At 41.7% G+C, this 19517-nt stretch overlaps 1 protein-coding gene across 9 annotated transcripts in view; it reads right to left on the reverse strand.

Annotated features, from left to right (window-relative positions):
- DROSHA (drosha ribonuclease III) overlaps positions 1 to 19517 on the reverse strand; it is a 120254-nt gene that overhangs the window by 78382 nt on the left and 22355 nt on the right. For 8 of the 9 annotated variants that reach the window (XM_068535182.1, XM_068535187.1, XM_068535185.1 and 5 more), the window contains 4 exons: positions 18823 to 18903; positions 12601 to 12687; positions 9939 to 10025; positions 1586 to 1657 (listed from right to left, as the gene is read on the reverse strand). In XM_068535182.1, the coding sequence (XP_068391283.1) occupies positions 1586 to 1657; positions 9939 to 10025; positions 12601 to 12687; positions 18823 to 18903 (327 nt within the window). The remainder of the gene's footprint in view (positions 1 to 1585; positions 1658 to 9938; positions 10026 to 12600; positions 12688 to 18822; positions 18904 to 19517) is intronic. The other variant, XM_068535184.1, reaches the window with a different exon arrangement.

The following is a 19517-nucleotide window of genomic DNA, read 5'->3' on the forward strand; positions in this document are numbered from 1 at the left end:
ATAAACCAAAATCAAATTACTGTAGTACTGCAAACATATATTAACAAGGTTCAGCTTGTCCTACTCAAGTGTTTTAAAAAGTGTCTATTGCAACTGTACTAAAACAAGGTAATTTCCTAGTTTGGCCACCATCCTATAATAACTCATTGGCTTGAAACATTAATGAAGTAGGCGATAATGTCATTAGAATTCCTAAGAAAATGTGAACTTGGCCCTTCTCAATGTACAAATAAAATGATGTGAAATTTAAAAATCAGTCTCCTTTATGTCATATTTTTCTAACCCAATTATAAAATATATCAGAATCTCCTAGGGACTTTCTGTTAATTCAAATCACACACTGGGAGGCCAGCTCTGAGATGCTTGTCCCCAGCACCTCCCCCGCTCCACCCCTGCTCACCTCCACCCCTCAAATACACCCAGAATCACTACTACAAAGTTACCATAAACAAAGGTCTCTGTGCCAAAAAAGTTCCAATTCTTAATGAAGGCAAATAAAGGACTAAGAAAAACTACAGAACTTTGTACCAAAATTTCTGCTGTAAACAAGCTTAACAGATGATATATTTGCAAGTGAGACTTGTCTCATAATTCTTCCTCCTACTTGTTTTGCTCGGGGTTCATAAATCACCCTGCGTGAGATCATGCCAGAAGTCATAAACTTTTACAATAGCAAATGAAGGCTTATGACCTTAAAAATCAAAAGGAAGCAAAGAAGCCCTTCCAAGCTGAAGAATGAAGGGGCGGCCCTTTCTCTTCAATTCTTTTTGAAAGACAGGTGGAATTAACAGGACTTGCCCAGAATGAAATAGGTGCAAACTAAGCACGCCTGTCATGCTCATCAATCCCCCTGGGTGCTCCACTGCCCTCGACAGAGCCTCACGTTAAACAAGGTTTGCAAGAGGAGCCAGGAGCTCAGGAAATCGACCCCGACTCCAACACAATGTTAAGTGCACAAGCTTGTTTGCTGTCTAGTTGTTATTTCTTAGTGTGATTTGTTGACACCACTAAATTCAAGATCAGGCAATGAATCATTCTGAGATTCACATTTATCTTGCTTTGGAATTTTAAACCTCTTGCATATATTTAGATAAATCTGCTGCTGAGCATACGTAGTGAAAAACAATTAGGAAAAATATGTAAATATATGGGAAGAAAAATGAACCAAGCATTGATCTTGTCACTGGAGATAATGAATAAGATTATTCCAACAGCTATCAGATTCAGTTTCACTTTTGTAATTTCCTCTTTGATAAGGACCAGTAACCAAAAGCTGTCCCCTGTCCAAAACAAACTAGAAACAGATGTAAAGTTACTATCAGTAGCTGCAACACAAGGAGAAATGGGTTCAAAAACAGGTCAGTAAGTTGGAAAACAACCCGAATTTTAACCTCATTCCTAAAGCTACATCTGACTACATCTGACTACAGCTACATCTGACTGGTCCTTTCAACAGTGAACACAATATTTAAGGGTATGCTTATGGCAAAAAGCCAGACCTGGCCAAGTTCAATGCTTTAAAGATATGTGTGGAATAAACAAAAGAGCAAGCTGCATCAAGCTGTTAAATAATCTTTTCCCTTACCTCAGGCATCATCTCCTCAATGAAATGAATCGTGTAGTCTATGTTGAATCTAATTACTTTACACAGTGGAATCTGCAATAATAAGAAGGAGAAGTTCAGTTTCAAAATACCTTCCTGCGCTCACACTGTACACGTGTTTGCTACCTAACCCAGAAGGCCATGAACCAAATGAGAAAGCTTCACCTTAATCTAAGCTGCTAACAATACTGCAAATGAAACTTGACCACAACTGCTGAATTTTAATGGCAAGAACCCAGCTGGCCCAGTCTCTACAGGAAACCTGAATAACGTTGGTGCTTAATTAACTGTATTAGCAGCAGCAACACAAACATGACAAGAACTCATTAAAACCAAATATATTGCCTCTAAAGAATTAATAAAACCACAAATAAATACTTCTTTTTCTCAGGTTTTAAAAATCTTTCAGAATCTTCAGCTCTTCAGGCAGAGCAGGGATAGCAGGCTGACAATTCATCAGTTATAGATTCATAAGTCATTGTCATAGACACAACTCATGCTGCCTCTCTGGCTCTGGAGCAAAAGCAATCATGGTAATAAAAATAATAATAGCCACCACTTATTGAGATAGGCACTGTTCTACTGCTTCGCATACTGTCACTCATGTAACCAGCCCTGTGAGACAGGTACAACTACTCTCCCCAGGGTACAGTGGAGGAAACGAAGGCAGAGTCGTCAGATACTTTGCCGAAGGAAGCAGGTAGCTGGTGAATTAGAAATTCTTGCTCTAGACCCCAGCTCTGAGCCACCTGGGTATCCACCTCTCATTTCCTGTTCTAATACTCAGGGTATGTGTGAAAATGAAGGAAAGCTCAGATGAAATAAATCCACATCTGTCTTGCTTTACCAATGTATCATGAGACACTAGCCTAGTGCCTAGATTTAATAGGTTTTCTTTAAGTATACTGTTGAATGAATGAAGGACTGAGAAAGGAAGGGTGTGAGGTTAATGCAGTGGCTTGGTGACTAGCTGGGGAAAATAATAGACTCAGAAGCCCAAGAGATGTCTTAAGTGGACTTTTCTGGCCCCTTGATCTGTCCATAAGACGACTTTATAGAAAGGTAATCGTTTTTACAAACCACAGCAATCAGAAAGAAACAAAGTTTAATGCCACCAGCAAAAGGAATGGTAAGAAAAGCAAATAGTCCTATAATGCCATCTACTGGAAATCTTTTTCTCAGAAATGAAGTTTAGCTCTTAGGTTCTTTCTATTATTTTTCTTTTCTTTTTTTTTTTTTTTAGGATGGTGGCTAATTTGAGTGAAATTCATAACTAACATTAATAAGAGATCTACTTTCAGCCTTCTCATGGTAATGAGTTCTAAACCAGATGAAGTGACATGCTAAGGCCACTATCATTTTTTAGGTCTTCTTTCTTCCTACAATCATTTAAAAATATTTGAGAGCTACAAATTTGTGCAATTATTCATATTTTTAAAATACTTTGCTAACAACTGTTAGATTCATAGTTACTCTAAAATATGCCACAGACCTTACCTTTTAAAAAGGTAGGTAGGGATCTCGAATAGCCAAAGCAATCTTGAGAAAGAAAAACAGAGCTGGAGAAATCAGGCTCCCTGACCTCAGACTATACTAAAAAGCTACAAAAATCAAGACAGTATGGCACTGGACAAAAACAGAAATACAGATCAATGGAACAGAATAGAAAGCCCAGAGATAAACCCACGCACATATGGTCACCTTATCTTTGACAAAGGAGGCAAGAATATACAATGGAGAGGGTTTCCCTGGTGGCGCAGTGGTTAAGAATCCGCCTGCCAATGCAGGGGACATGGGTTCGAGCCCTGGTCTGGGAAGATCCCACATGCTGCAGAGCAACTAAGCCCGTGTGCCACAACTACTGAGCCCGTGCTCTAGGGCCCACAAGCCACAACTACTGAGCCCGCGTGTCACAACTACTGAAGCCCGTGCGCCTGGAGCCCATGCTCTGCAACGGCAGAGGCCACCGCAATGAGAGGCCCACGCACCTCAACGAAGAGTAGCCCCTGCTGGCAGCAACTAGAGAAAGCCCCCATGCAGCAACGAAGACCCAACGCAGCATTAGTTAATTAATTTAGGGCCCGCGAGCCACAACTACTGAGTCCGTGTGCCATAACTACTGAAGCCCATATGACCTAGAGCCCATGCTCCGCAACAAGAGAAGCCACCGCGATGAGAAGCCTGCATGCCACAATGAAGAGTGGCCCCCGCTTGCCGCATTTGCAGCAACTAGAGAAAGCCTGCACACAGCAACGAAGACCCAACGCAGCCAAAAATAAATAAATAAATTTATTAAAAAAAAAAAAAAAAGAATATACAATGGAGAAAAGACAGCCTCTTCAATAAGTGGTGCTGGGAAGACTGGACAGCTACATGTAAGAGAATGAAATTAGAACACTTCCTAACACCATACACAAAAATAAACTCAAAATGGATTAAAGACCTAAATGTAAGGCCAGACACTATAAAACTCTCAGAGGAAAACAAAGGCAGAACTCTTATGACATAAATCACAGCAAGATCCTTTCTGACCCACCTCCTAGAGTAATGGAAATAAAAACAAAAATAAACAAATGGGACCTAATGAAACTTAAAAGCTTTTGCACAGCAAAGGAAAACATAAACAAGAAGAAAAGACAACCTTCAGAATGGGAGAAAATATTTGCAAACGGAGCAACTGACAAAGGATTAATCTCCAAAATATACAAGCAGCTCATGCAGCTCAATATCAAAAAAACAAACAACCCAATCCAAAAATAGGCAGAAAACCTAAACAGACATTTCTCCAAAGAAGATATGCAGATTGCCAACAAACACATGAAAGGATGCTCAACATCACTAATCCTTAGAGAAATACGAATCAAAGCTACAATGAGGTATCACCTCACACCGGTCAAAATGGCCATCATCAAAAAATCTACAAACAATAAATGCTGGAGAGGGTGTGGAGAAAAGGGAACTCTCTTGCCCTGTTGGTGGGAATGTAAATTGATACAGCCACTATGGAGAACAGTATGGAGGTTCCTTAAAAAACTAAAAATAGAACTACCATACGACCCAGCAATCCCACTACTGGGCATATACCCTGAGAAAACCATAATTCAAAAAGGGTCATGTACCACAATGTTCACTGCAGCACTATTTACAATAGCCAGGACATGGAAGCAACCTAAGTGTCCATCGACAGATGACTGGATAAAGAAGATGTGGCACATATATACAATGGAATATTACTCAGCCATAAAAAGAAATGAAATTGAGTTATTTGTAGTGAGGTGGATGGACCTAGAGTCTGTCATACAGAGTGAAGTAAGTCAGAAAGAGAAAAAGAAACACCATATGCTAACGCATATATATGGAATCTAAAAAAATGGTACTGGTGAACCTAGTGGCAGGGCAGGAATAAAGATGCAGATGTAGAAAACGGACTTGAGGACACGGAGGGGAAGGGGAAGCTGGGACGAAGTGAGAGAGTAGCACTGACATATATACACTGCCAGATGTAAAATGAATGGCTAGTGGGAAGCAGCCACATAGCACAGGGAGATCAGCTCGGTGCTTTGTGACGACCTAGAGGGGTGGGATAGGGAGGGTGGGAGGGAGGCTCAAGAGGGAAGGGATATGGGGATATATGTATGCATATAGCTGATTCACTTTGTTGTACAGTGGAAACTAACACAACATTGTAAAGTAATTATACTCCAATAAAGATGTTAAAAATAAACATAAAAAGGTAGGGATCTAAAAGAGAAAAAAAGGCATGTAAACAAGCATAAACAGAATATGGTACAGTGTAACTTATAAGTGCATTTAAAAAACAAATAAGCAAACAAAATAGTATAAAGTACAAAAGAACCAAAGAGGAGGTAACATTTGAGTTGAGTCTTCAAAGATGGGAAGGGATTTTCCAGGTCATCCCGAAAATTAACTGGGGAAGAACAGGTGTTTAGTTTCTAGCAAGACAGAGAAAAGGGAGCTGGGGGAAGGACAGGTCATTTAGGTCTTCAGAAGTGAAATGCATGGAGACAGAGACATAAGAAAATTCTAGAAAGGAAAGTATGAACTATATTATGCAGATCCTAAAAACCATGTTAAGGATTCAGAGCTATCCTTACGGCAACAAGAAGTCATTCAAGTAGTTTAAAAGACTATCACAGTTTACATGGATGGGTTGCTATGTAAACAGGGTGGGAATGGCTTGTAGGGGAACAAGGCAAGAGACCAGAAGACCAGAATGGAGTCTAACGAAACAGTTCAGAAGCCAAATGAAGAAAAGATCAAAAAGGAGGGAGAAGAATTTAAACACAGGAGATATGACTGAAATATACAGTGACTGTTCTGATGTGGAAGTGAAAGAGGAGAAAGAATAGAGGATAATTTCTAGGTTTCTGGCCTAAGGGACCAGATAGCTCACGATGGCATTAATACAAAGAATTTCATAAGGTGTCCCCTGAGTACCTCAAACTCAGTACGCAGAGAAGATGATGAGTTCAGCTTCACACAGGTTGAGGGTGAGGTACCTGAGGGAACATCAAGGTAGGTATGTCCAATAGGCAATCTGAAATGTGAGTGTGGAGCACAGAGCCATACGTCACAGCTATAAATATCAATGTCAGAACATGCATGGGAGGAAAAACTGTGGGTGACACTGCATTACTCGGGGAGTGTATTCAGGAGAGAAAAGGACCAGAGCCCTTGGGAATAGTCCAGAGGCAAGAAAAAGAGCAAAAGTATAAACTTTACTTCTTTTACCATGTGCAACAGCAACTCTGCTGGATGATTTATGCAAGTTCAGTCCTTTCCCCACATTATTTCAACTAAAATCACTTTTGGGGGATTCCTTCTTTGACCTCGTTTCTTATACACACTCTATTTTCTTTGGGGCTCTTACCTGTACCACTAGAGCCCTTCTCAGACCCACAAATTTGGAAAGGCAGAATCTCCTTTTCCATGCGAACTTTCATCTCTCTCTAAGACTCAAAGAGACTTGTCACTTTCCTACATATTGGGAACTCAGTTGATTGAGAGCTCAGTTGGCCAATCAAATAATATAAATGCCCACTATCATTTCTTAAAACACGTTTGAATGCTGATTTGACACTAACTCTTATCTCATCCTACCAGAAACAAACAAAAAAACCCTCCCTAAACTTCTACATTCTAACTCTACTACTTCCAGGAACTGAAAGACTAAATCCAGGGCAGCGAGTCCACTGGAAATGGAAAGCAGCAGGGAAATGATCATGGTGCTGCCTTGTGCTTTTGAGGACGCGATAAAATATTATGCATGTAATACATATACCTAGGTAATTTTAGTTATGTTGTCAAAGTCCCCAATAACATCAGGTATTATGAGTAATAGCAAATGTACTACATAAAAGGATAAAATTTTCCCACAATGCTCTATACTTAGCCAACAAGGCTTTCAATCCACTTCAATTCAAGACCTTAAGAGAACTTGTCAGTACTAGACTGGGTTGAGATTCTAACACTGCCATCATTTGCATGCCCTTCTTGCTGATGAGCTCTCTCTAGCAAAAAATGAATCAGAACAGTAAAGCGATTTAATAATTCTTTTTCTTGGGAGGCTATTTCAAATTCAAGAGGCCTTTGATGGATCTAATCCCTATGAACTGTACAACACTCAGCTTAAAACTTGATTTATTTTATCAACATCTCTAACATAAATGATGGGGCTTATCTTCTCATTACAGAGTTAAGTTCTCAAGTTTTGAGAACTTGAATATTTATAAAAAATATACTCTGAAGCCAGGAATTTTTCAGTCCTATCTTTTATAACAACAGTAACAACTGCAATTAATTTCGCACTAGCGGCCTCTCAGTGCCAAACCTTGTGCTGAGGAACTTTAATAAAGCTCAAAGAATCACTCTTCCAACGTCACATAAATATTGAGAATCAGTTAAAAAAAAAAAAAAAGAATTAGAAGAAAGACTCAAATCCACGTCTGCCTGACATCTTATCCAAAATAATTAGTGCCAATATGTACTGTATATTAAACATCATGATAAACACTCTTCATGTGTCATCTCATTTAGTTTTTTACAAAAGCCAGTAAGACTGCCACAACTAATAACGTCTGTTTTACACATGAGAAAATCAGGGTTTATAAAAACTGAAATGTCAAATCATACAGCTAGTAAGTAGAATTCACTAAGGTTTAAACCCTCTCTGAAGTCATACTGCTTTCCTTCTTTAAGGTGATCCTAAAAGTTAAAATGAGATCCGTATTACTTGTAGGGAATTAATAGATAAGACAGATAATTTTTAAATATTTTCATGGTAACTAATTATTTGTATCTGCAAGCCCGCTGAGGAAAAAAAAAGAGAAACATATTATGTAGGGGGGAGTTGGACCAGATGACTTCTGAAGGCATTTTCAACTCTAAGACTATGAGATTTGGTGTAACAAAGGGTTTGAGTGCCTAATTGAGACATTTAAAAAAATAATAAAATAAGAAACCTTCAAAATTCAAAAACTTCCCAGTGCCTTTTCATAAAGATTGTTTAAGAATGGTCCAAACAACCTAAACGTCCATCGACAGATGAATGGATAAAGAAGATATGGTACATATATACAATGTAATGCTACTCAGTCATAAAAAAGAACGAAATAATGCTGTCTGCAGCAACACAGATGCAACTAGAGATTATCATATTAAGTAAGTCAGAAAGAGAAAGACAAATACCATATGATATCACTTATATGTGGAATCTAAAATGTGGCATAAATGAACCCATCTACAATACAGAAACAGACTCAGACATGGAGAACAGACTTGTGGTTGACAAGGGGGAGGGGGGAGGGAGAGGGATGGACTGGGAGTTTGGGGTTGGTAGATGCAAACTATTACATTTAGAATGGATAAACAACAAGGTCCTACTGTATAGCACAGGGAACTATATCTAATCTCCTGGGATAAACCATAATGGAAAAGAATATAAAAAAAGAATGATTACAGCATATAACTGAGTCACTTTGCTGTACAGCAGAAATTAACACAACACTGTAAATCAACTATACTTCAATTAAAAAAAAAAAAAGAGTAGTCCAATTTAAAACTTTGTAAGTATGATGATGGATGTTAATTAGACTTATCGTGATCATTTCACAATATAAACAAATATCAAATTATTATGTTGTACACCTGAAACTAATAACATTATATGTCAATTATACCTCAATAAAAAAAAGTCCAATATTACACCCCTTTCTATATTATGGTCCACCCTAGAGATAGATGTGATGTGTATTATCAAATGATTTTATTTTTACATTTACAGTGTAATCATCTTCTCAAAAAAAAATTCTCTAGGATAAAACATACTGTGGCATGAAGAAAATCTCATTAAGAAAACAATCTGTTTTAAATTAGTATCACTACTATAGAATCATGTCTTCTAATAAAAAATAATAATAGAAAGGAGCAAGATTAGGCAAAGATTTTATTCTTTATTCTCCAACGGAACAGAATTTCACAGTTTAAGTAAACAGTACTAAAATAACTTTTCAAACTGCAGATGTAATTTCTTTTAACCAAACCAGAAAGGATTAAAGAACATTCTACTTTGATGTACATACACCATAGCTATAATTCAGTAAGTTCTATAGCAGCATGTAGACTGGCTCAAGTATACCTCTACACTCCCTTCCTGAGCCGCCAGTGAATTCCACTCTACGTCCAACTGGAATACAGAATAAGTAAGACAATTCCCATGACTGACAGCTTTGAGACAGAAAGATTCTGACTTACAGATACAGAACTTCCATTTGAACTGATTACCAACAAAGCAGCCTTAATACCTATATAAGAATATCATGGATCTGTATGTCAGAGTGTCTTAGAGAAGACATATTCCTGGGATTCAAAAGCACAAAACTGTATGAAGTTAATTCAGGCTCCAGATGTCCTGAACAAGCTCTATTTCTTTACCTATTACTCAGAGACTAAATAATAGCTTCTCCTTAAAACTTTCCAACTTTCTTTTGAAGGACACCCAACCCAAAATAGCTTTGACACATTACTCCACAGTTTATCCTTCTTTTTCAATCTTTCACACTCTCAAAATGTTATTCTGACACGTTTACTTACACCATTTAATGTGGACCAAACCTGTGACTCATTAGCACAGATGTCACATTCCCACCTGACACACACTGCCGTTGACTTCCTGCAGCTCAGGTAGAGGGGTGCAAAGTAATTGTTACTTAGAAGTCCGATGAAAAGATATTTCCTTTGACTTTTAGAAAGAAAGAATGAAGGGAAGGAAGGGGCCTCAGGGAAGGAGAAAGCCAGCTGATCAGCATATACTTACATTGGTCAGGGGGGCGTGTGCAAACATAGAAAATCCTTCAAAGATATACTCATGATCATCATATTCGATAACAGTTGGCCTGTCAGTCTGAAAGCAAACAGAAACACAAAGTATGAACAAATGACATGATGTGCATGTGCAGAAACCCATCAGGACACACAAAGCAACCAATAGGTGAAATGTATGGACTTCTGTTAACGTTTTCCCAAACACCAGGGAGAAACTTTACACAGAGGATTAAGTCTAGCTAGAATTCTCCTGCTTGGTGGAATTCTCTAGCTTCAGTAATATTTATATACTAGACAATCAAGAATGTTTATTATGGGTGCCATAAAGAAAAAAAAAGGCTAGCTACATGGCTTCATTTTCTAGGAACTTGTTTTATTTAATCCCACAATACTACCAGTCCTGTTCTTACTAAGCTATATTTCTGAACTAACAGAAGCTCTAACAAGAACAAGATAATAGCACAGTCGAATCAAAGCAAGTGGAGAAGACTCAGCATCACAACAGTCAAGACTAGCAACAGCCTGGAAGGCTCTGAAAAGCCCCAAGGTGCCAGAGGCTCATCCCCTCACAGCTCCATTCCCAGGCCCTCCAAGGAGAAGCCAACCCATTAAACACTGTAACAAATCAATTCCTGCATAATGTCAAAGATCTTGATTACCTGCAAATTGAATCTAATTAAAATATACAAATGTTGACCTAAGCATAAGAGACTCTCTGCTTTATGCCATTCTTATAGCCCACCATTTTTAATCCTAAATGCTAAACATGGAACGAATTATCAAGATTGGAAACCTAAAAGACATGTTTTTTTACATAGGTATTGAACATTATTCTTCTAAACATTCATTTATACACACACACACACACATATATGAAGAACTTGGGTGGGTGGGGGGAAATAAAGAATATCCAAATGCGTATTATTTGTTTTTCCAATATTACTGTTACTTCCCATTTGAATAACTCAACAAAGCTGGTCTAAATTAAATATTATGAAAGAACTTCTAGTGAAATGATAATGGTACAGCCACTTGGGACAACAGTTTGTTAGTTCCTCCAAATATGAAACATATAGTTACCACACAATCCAGCAACTCTAGTCCTAGATTTACACTCAAGGGAAAGGAAAACATACATCCACACAAAAACTTGTACACAAACATTCACAGCAGCATTATTATAATAGCCCAAAAGTGGATACCACACAAATGTTCATCAACTGATGAATGGATAAATAAAATACAGTATATCCATACAGTGGAATGTTACTTGGCCATAAAAAGGAATGAAGTTACATACTACAACATGGATGAATCTTGAAAACATTATGGTAAGTGGAAGAAGCCAAAAGATCACATATTCTATGATTCCATTCATATGAAATATCTAGAATAGGCAAATGATAAAGACAGAGAGTACCTTAGTAGTTGCTGAAGGCTGTGGGGTGGGAAAGAATTGACTGCTAATAAGTACAGGGTTTCTTTGGGAGATGATGAAAATGTTCTAAAATTAGATTGAGGTGATGGTTTCACAATTCTGTGAAAAGACTAAATATCATGAAATAGTACTTTAAATGGGTGAGTTTTATGGTATATTAATTATATCTCAATAAAGTTGTTAAAATAATTAATAATAATCTAATTTTGAAACTGAAATCTCTTAATTAAAAAGTAACCAGAATTAATTAATTTTGTACTGTGAAAAGGCAGTATGGCACAGTGGAATGGCATACAGCCATGCACCGTGAAGTCAGTCTGCCCAGGCTCCAGTCCTCACTGTGCCACTTATTGCCTGAATAATCTAGAGCAAGCGGCTTAACCTTATCTGTAAAACATGGACGACTGCCCCACCTGCATAGTGGGGATAATAATACCTACTTCATCGGTTTTTTTGTGTGAAATAACTTAATACATGTCAAATACTTAGAATGGTGCCTAGTACCATAGTCAACAAACATTAGGTATTATTATCACTGTCATATATGCAATACTTATGGTCATAATCTATAGATAATATATAAGCTATTTGCTGATTTTTAAGAGATGTACAAGCATTCTCTGCATTCTTCCAACCCCATAGCTCCAACGAACAAGCTCTCCATAATTCACTGGCTATTATGTGGTACCAACAATATAAATGAAAAAAGATACAGAAAGTAGTATAATGAGAGGAAGCCAAAAATAAAAGTCATTATGATAAAGGTCAATTTTATTGGCATAAAAATAAAATGTTTTTAAAAGAAAGAACATTTAAGAACGGAATCCATATTTAACCAATTCACATTTTAACCTATGTACACACATAGAACCTATTTACGGGGGCTTCCCTGGTGGCGCAGCGGTTGAGAGTCTGCCTGCCGATGCAGGGGACACGGGTTTGAGCCCTGGTCTGGGAGGATCCCACATGCCGCGGAGCAACTGGGCCCATGAGCCACAACTACTGAGCCTGCGCATCTGGAGCCGTGCTCCGCAACAAGAGAGGCCGCGACAGTGAGAGGCCCACGCACTGCGATGAAGAGTGGCCCCCGCTTGCCGCAACTGGAGAAAGCCCTCGCACAGAAACGAAGACCCAACACAGCCAAAAAAAAAAAAAAAAAAAGAACCTATCTACTACATTTTTAAACAAATGAAATCTAATTTTGTTAGGAACTCACTAAAAAGTTTGTAGGAGGTGAGACTGTAATTCGATAGTGGAAAAGTCTGCCAGCATTGTTGGTCATAGGACGACAGGGCTTGATGGCCTGAGGGGAAAAATAAAAATGAGATTAAGAGTAAAGCAGCAAAATACTGTTATTTAAAAATAGACTGTATTTTCTAGATTCACATCTGACAAAAGAGGTTGTATGTGTGTTCTTTCACAAACTGGTAGGGAAGAACAGTATTCACTTTACCATTAACTAGATAGATAAAAATGGGCTGCTGGTCACTGACATTCAACCCACCGACTCATGTACAATACAACATATAGATCTCTCTAGATCTAAATTTCCATGACTATCTTCCTTTCATTTATAATAACATAATAATTGACCTTTGGCTAACCTCTCAATAAACTAAAAGAACAACAACAAAAACAACCAGAAAGCAAGAAAAATAATCTCAGAAGTAACAGCAGTAGGTTATAATAGGAAGGGGAAAAAAGTGAAAGGGTTAAATATGCTGAATAAAAATAGAGGGAACCAGAAATGCAGGAAGCACAAGAGGTGGTGGACAGAATATGCACAGAGCTTAAGATGGGGAAAGGAAAACAGCGAGCGACAGAAGCATCAGTGGAATCACTGGGTACGTTGTGACAGACACAACGATGGGTGACCCAGACCACCTTTCAAGGAAGGACTTGCTGCCTACTGTGAAGAGCATGGACAGCAGTCTCCAGCTGTCGGCTCCTTCAGGATCTGCGTCAACTGCAGAGGCCCCTCGCCTGACGTCAGGCGTTTACTGAGCGAGGCAGAGGTACAAAGGCCCAGCCCCCCAGCCCAACTGGAATGGGCAATGCTCATTCCCTGGATCATCAGCAGGTTGACAGGGGCTTTGCTGGGGCTGACTCATAGTCAGACTAATCCGCCTGTCCAATGCTGCTAGTATCCTCTTCCTCTCACAGGTGAAGGTCCCTAAGAAACATGCACCCCACACTTCACCTTAGCATCTGCTTTTGGAGAATCCAGTGTGTGACAGTTGGCACCAGAAGTGATCCAAGAAAGCAGGAGATAAGATAGGGTTTTGGAGCTGAATCACTTACCATCCAACTGGCAGAAAGGAACCCATCACGGTGGCTGGTGGAGCACACAGCCCCTGGCACCAGATGACACGCCAATTGAAACTTTCAAAGATGCTGAATTGGGAGACTGTACCAGTGGAAGCAGGTGCAATGCACCAGGTGTTTAAAACTATGAGAGACCGGTAGCTGTAAGGATAATGGGATGGATGGCTATTGCCGAGCACCACTGATGCTGTACCATGCTCTTCAAACTTTGGTGTGATCTCAGATGGCTTGCTCCCCACGCCCAGAAGTTTCTAAGTCAGCAGCTGAGGCAGGCTGAGAATCTGCATTTCTCACAAGGCCCCAGGTGATGCTGATCCTAGTTGGAAGGCTGCACTTAAGAGAACCACTGCTCTACAGAAATGCAGCAGCAGAGGAGAAGGAAAGGCAGCTAGAAGCCAGATGTGAAAGCCTGCTACTGCACACAAAGAGGCTCTTCCCACCTGCAGTGAGAGGTCGGAGAGCGCCAGGACCAAGCCCAGGGCTTACCTGTCCGAGTGGGTGGACCTTAAAGACTAGTTAACAGCCAACCAAGGTAGGTCTGCTATGCCAAGGTCAGGGATATGAAAACCCGGGATGAGACATACAGGTTTGGACTCCTCAGACGCCTCTAAACCTTCTGCCTCTTCAGAGGTGGCCCATCCTTGTTATTAAGAGCAAGCACTCACCGGTCTGAAGACAATGAAAGCCCCCGAAAGGCAACACTGTCCTCACTCTCCCGGCACCCAGTCAGTCTCCGACCTCACAACAGACCTATAATTAGGGTCATTTCACAGCATAACTGGTTGCACATTTTACAGCTGGGAAGGTGCTGAGAGGAGACATACTATCCCAAAGGAACTGTAAGAACCAGCTGGCACCAGCACGGGCCGGCAGCAGGGGTCCACACACGACCAGATGCTGGGAGTGCTCGAGCAAAAGGACCAGAACACACAGCTACTTAGGGAAGAACTTACTGACTTGGGAGCATTCAGGATTCAAAGGTGTCAGGAGATGCTGAGAACTCCCTACTAAGACATCTCCTAAAAGCATGAAAAAGCGATGGCCCGCGCCGAGTAAAGTGAAAATACCAAAACTGCAGTGACCGACAGAGGAGGAAGGAATTCAAAGATTCAAGGAAACGGGCACGTTGGGATGGATATAGTATCTATGACTGAAAAATATTATCAGATAATCATATTCCATGGGAAGGCCCAGAGGACACACCATTGACCAAGGCCAAAAGGAATGTGCTGGTGAAAGGGCACCAGCTTCACTAGGACGATCAGCGGTGGCCTCCTCGGCAGGCCAGGGCTGATTGTAAGAGAGGTGGTTACAGCATCAGGGATGACAGGACTCTGAAACAAGAGAGGCCAGACGATGGGGCTCATTATAAGAAGCCAGGTCACACAATTATCATTATCGCCAGCAAGACGGAAGTGGCAGCCAAGGGGATGGGACCCACAAAGAGTCATGGAAGTGGTTTTCACAACACAGTGTCCTTAGGTACAAAATAAATGGGTAGCTGATAAGAGTACTACCTTAGTTTGTACCAACGGAAGTAATCAAGGCTGGGTAACCAAGAGGCTGAAGGTAGGCGGCTCCAGTAAACACTCATGGTCCCTTGCCCGGTTCCAGGCCTGATCAAGTTACTGGACTGAAATCCACTGACTGAAGAGGTGGCCAGAAGGCAGGAGGAAGGGCCCTGCAACACTATCACAAGCAAAAATGGGCATGATGGCCCTGTCCTTCCCCCAAGGGGCCTATGGCCATTTTGCTCAGATAACTGTACACCGGGGAAGGAAGAAGCCAGACAGTTCAAGGAGTGTTAGACACAGCGTCTGAATCAATTGATACTCAGAGACTGGACGTATCGTCCTGGTATCCCTGTCAGAGTGGGGGAGACGAGGCCAAGGTAGTAAACAAAATCTTGGTCAAGGTCTGGCTTACAGTAGGTCCACTGAGTCCACAGAGCCACCCAGTGGTCATTTCCCTGGTTCCCAAATGTACCACTGGAATTGACAAAATTGGCAGACGGCGCCACCTCACACTGGGTCCTTGATCTGTGGAGTAAGAGCCATCGTGATGGGAAAGGTCAAGCAGAAGCCACCCAACCCGGACCTCAAAAACAGTATGACTCTGGGGGAATGGTGGAGATTAGTGCCACCCTTAAGGATCCAAATGACACAGGGATGACTGCCCCTATCACATCTCTGTTTAATTCACCAGTCTGGGCCCTAAAGAAACCAAATGGATCCTGGCGGATGACTATGTACCACCACAAGCTCAACCAAGTAGCTCTAATTGCACCTGCTGTGCCAGGTGTTGTAGCATAGTTACAACAGATTAATCTGCCCTCAGGTACAAAGTATGTGGCAACTGATCTGCTGAATGTATCCTTTTCTATCCCCATCAGGATGAGGACCAGCTCTGATCAGAACCGGTTCACATTTATGTGGAACAGACAACATTTATGGGTTTGCCACCGGGTTAACTCTCCCACTCACTGTCATAATACCGTTCAAGGTGCCCCTGACCTTCTGGAATACTGTAGAATGTTATATTGCTCCACCGCATCTTTGACATTATTACATTGAGCAAACTAAGAGCCCTGGTAAAATGGATATGCTCCAAAGGGTGAGAGAGAAACTCTGCAAAGATTCAGGGTCTACCACAGCCACACCATTTTAGGGGAGCGGTCTGGGGAGTTCCAAGACATCCATCCAAAGTAAAAGACAAAATTATTGCCTCATCCACCTCCTACAATGAAGAAGGAAGCAGAACACTAGGTGGGCCTCCCCGGGCTCAGGAGGCAGTGCAGTCCTTAGCTAGGAATATTACTGCAGCCCATTTATAAAGTGGCACAAAAGGCTGCCAGCTGTGAGCGTGACTCAAGTGAGAAAGGCCTCAGCAGTTCCAAACCGCAGTGCAAGCAGTCCTGCTGCAGGGGCCATACAATTCGGCAAATCCCACACTGTTGGTGGGAAAAGATGCCGAGAAGAGTTTGTGGCCACACTGGGAGAATCACAATGCTGGTCTCTGGGGTTCTGGAGCCAAGCCATGCCATCTATAGTGAAGAATTACATGCCTTTGAAAAGCAATTCCTGGTGTGCTGCTGGGCCCTGGTAGATATGGAAGGCATGGCCAAGGGGCAGCAAACAGCCATGTGGCTGGAACTGCCCATCGTAAGCTGGGTTCTGCCAGTCCCACCCCGGCATAAGTTTGGGTGGGACCGAAAACGGACCGTGCTGCAGCCTCATTCAGGGATGGCTCTGAGAGACAGCGATGAGGGAGAATCTTCCCAGGGGGCGGAGTTTCAGGTGGTGTACCTGGTCATCCACTTTGTGTGGAAAGAGAAGTAGCCTGAGGCTAGAATATAGATGGACTCATGGCAGAATCAAGTGGCCATGCCAGCTGTCAGAGGCCTAGAAGGAAAAAGATGGGAAGATCAGGGATAAGAAGGTCTCGGGGGAGAGACCTGTAGGTAGATAAACAGGAGAGAACAATGATCTCTCCATCACATGTGGATGTTCACGGGAGAGCACCCACTGTGGAAGAGGTTCTAAACCATCTAGCTGACAAAATGGCATGGCCAGATGATGCCGGCCAGCCTCGGTCATTAGCCACCTAGAGTAGACAGGGTGGGCACATGAACGAAGCGGCCACAGTAGCAGAGATGGAGGCTTCACATGAGCCCCACGGCATGGACCTCACTTCCCCAGGCTAAGCTGGCTAAGCTGACTGCCACTGCCGAACGTCCAGCCAGCCACCTCCAATGACCAACGCTGGGCCCCCAATATGGCACCATTCCTGGAGGAGACCAACCTACCACTTGGTGGAATGTTGACTACATAGGTCCCGTCCATTGTAAAAGCGCACATGTACACTGAGGATGGGTTTGCCTGCCCAGAAGTCCTCAGCCAGCACCACTGCCCACCTGAATCTCCCTTCACGGAAGGGCCTGCTGCTCAGCTCTGGGAAAAGCAGTCAGCACACAGCCTGCCGCTGGCGGCTCCTTCCAGGTCAGCCTCCAGTACAGAGCCCCTCCCCCTGCCAAAGTCATGCCCTTCCTGGGGCAGCTTGCTCGGGACGAGGGAGACGCAGGTATGACAGCCACTCCAGCCCCATGCAAGATAATTCCGACAAGCCCGGCTTTAAAGGCCCATCACAGGTGGACTTCCGCCTCTGCTCAGTCCCAAGCCCACACTCGTCCTGCCTGGTCCCTGTGAAATGTCTCCACTGCAGCCCTGCCTGCAGAGACCCCGGCCTGAAGCACACGCATGGACACTCACAGAGCGCAGATCTTGTCCCACAGGCCCTCGCTACACTGGCCGACTCCCAGAGACAAATGAGGCCAAAGGGAGGCAAGTAGTTCAAAGTATCCGCCATCGGCTCATAGTCTTTAGTCTGATTACTGTTATGGCCTCAAACAAGTTTTACATAGAAATTAAGGATTTACATAAACTATGTTTAAACATAATGTGCTGAATCATAAAGTGACAATCCTGGGATTAATGAGAATAGTTTGTAAAGATAAAAGATAATGGGGAAAAGACGAAGGAAAATAACTGAACAGGAGTAGTTATATATAACTCTGTGATGTAAAAGTATTCAACTCATCAGGCAAACACACTTGGTGTGTTCCTGACAACCCAGGGACTGGGGTGTGACACAGGTAAAACAAGTCCATGTGCCACTCCCAGTTGAGTGGGGACAACAGACAAAGACTACCAAACACAACGGTGTACACTCATGTCCCCAAGGAAAGAGGACATGTGCCTTACAGCACCTCAGTAAGATCATTTCTCCGGGGAGATTCACAACCACTTATAACAAAAACATGAAAAAAGATTACAATATGTACCATTTTAGGATACTTAAAATAATAAAAAAGCAACTCAAATTCACTTTGCCTATTTTAAATAATGAACCTTCCAAAGTTTCCTTGATAACATTCCCACTCCACCTCCAAAACCCAAGTACGTTTCTTCTCCGATTATCAGTAACAGAGACTATTAGGGAACATGAGAAGACTATTTCCACGGTATTACTTCATTTACGGGGAAAGGAATAGCAACAGCATCTGTCTACTTCTGGCTTCTCAGTGCTGACAAATATAATAACCTGAACCAGTTACCTCTTCTCCGGGATAAATGCTGTGCCTGATTCCCGTGCGTCTCGCTTTTGCGCTGCATTTGCAGAGTGGGCCATCATTCATCTGTCAGAAACAGAATGCAATTCGTTTTTACTGGGGGAAAATCCAGTCCATGCACGATGATGTCTCGGAAACTGTGTGGGTTTTAATGTCATGAGTACCGAAGCTCTGAAGAGGCTGTCACGGTTAGAAGATTAAACGGATGTTCCAAAACCAATAAAGCTGCAAAGTGTCTCTATTGTCTGATAAAGGGAAATGGTATGACAACGCTGGATTCCCGACTTATTTGTGCAGCCAAGCAGAAAATATCAGTGTCAGCGCCCTGTTTGCCCCCATCTTCTCCTGTCACTTTCCAGTATGTTCCCCCTATTTTCTGTTTCAGGAAAAATGACTCTTTCACAAAAGAAAAGCCTATTTTATATTCTGAAGGAACATGTAGAATGCTTTGAAGGTGACCTGCAGATTAAATGTTTTCAAAGACAGACCTAAAGGTATCTGAAGCAGAGGGAAGAAAATGCCTACCTGAACCAGAAAAACTTTCAACACTAATCAGGTGAGTCTGTATATGTTTTGTTCACCTGAATTCATTTTACTGCCATGAGCTCCACCCACATGATTCAATAAGTGAATAATCCTGAATGCCTCCTGGGTAGAAAGGGGAGAAGGAGGGTGATACA

This window comes from Eschrichtius robustus, chromosome 2, assembly GCF_028021215.1.
Source record: "Eschrichtius robustus isolate mEscRob2 chromosome 2, mEscRob2.pri, whole genome shotgun sequence".
NCBI lineage: Eukaryota > Metazoa > Chordata > Mammalia > Artiodactyla > Eschrichtiidae > Eschrichtius > Eschrichtius robustus.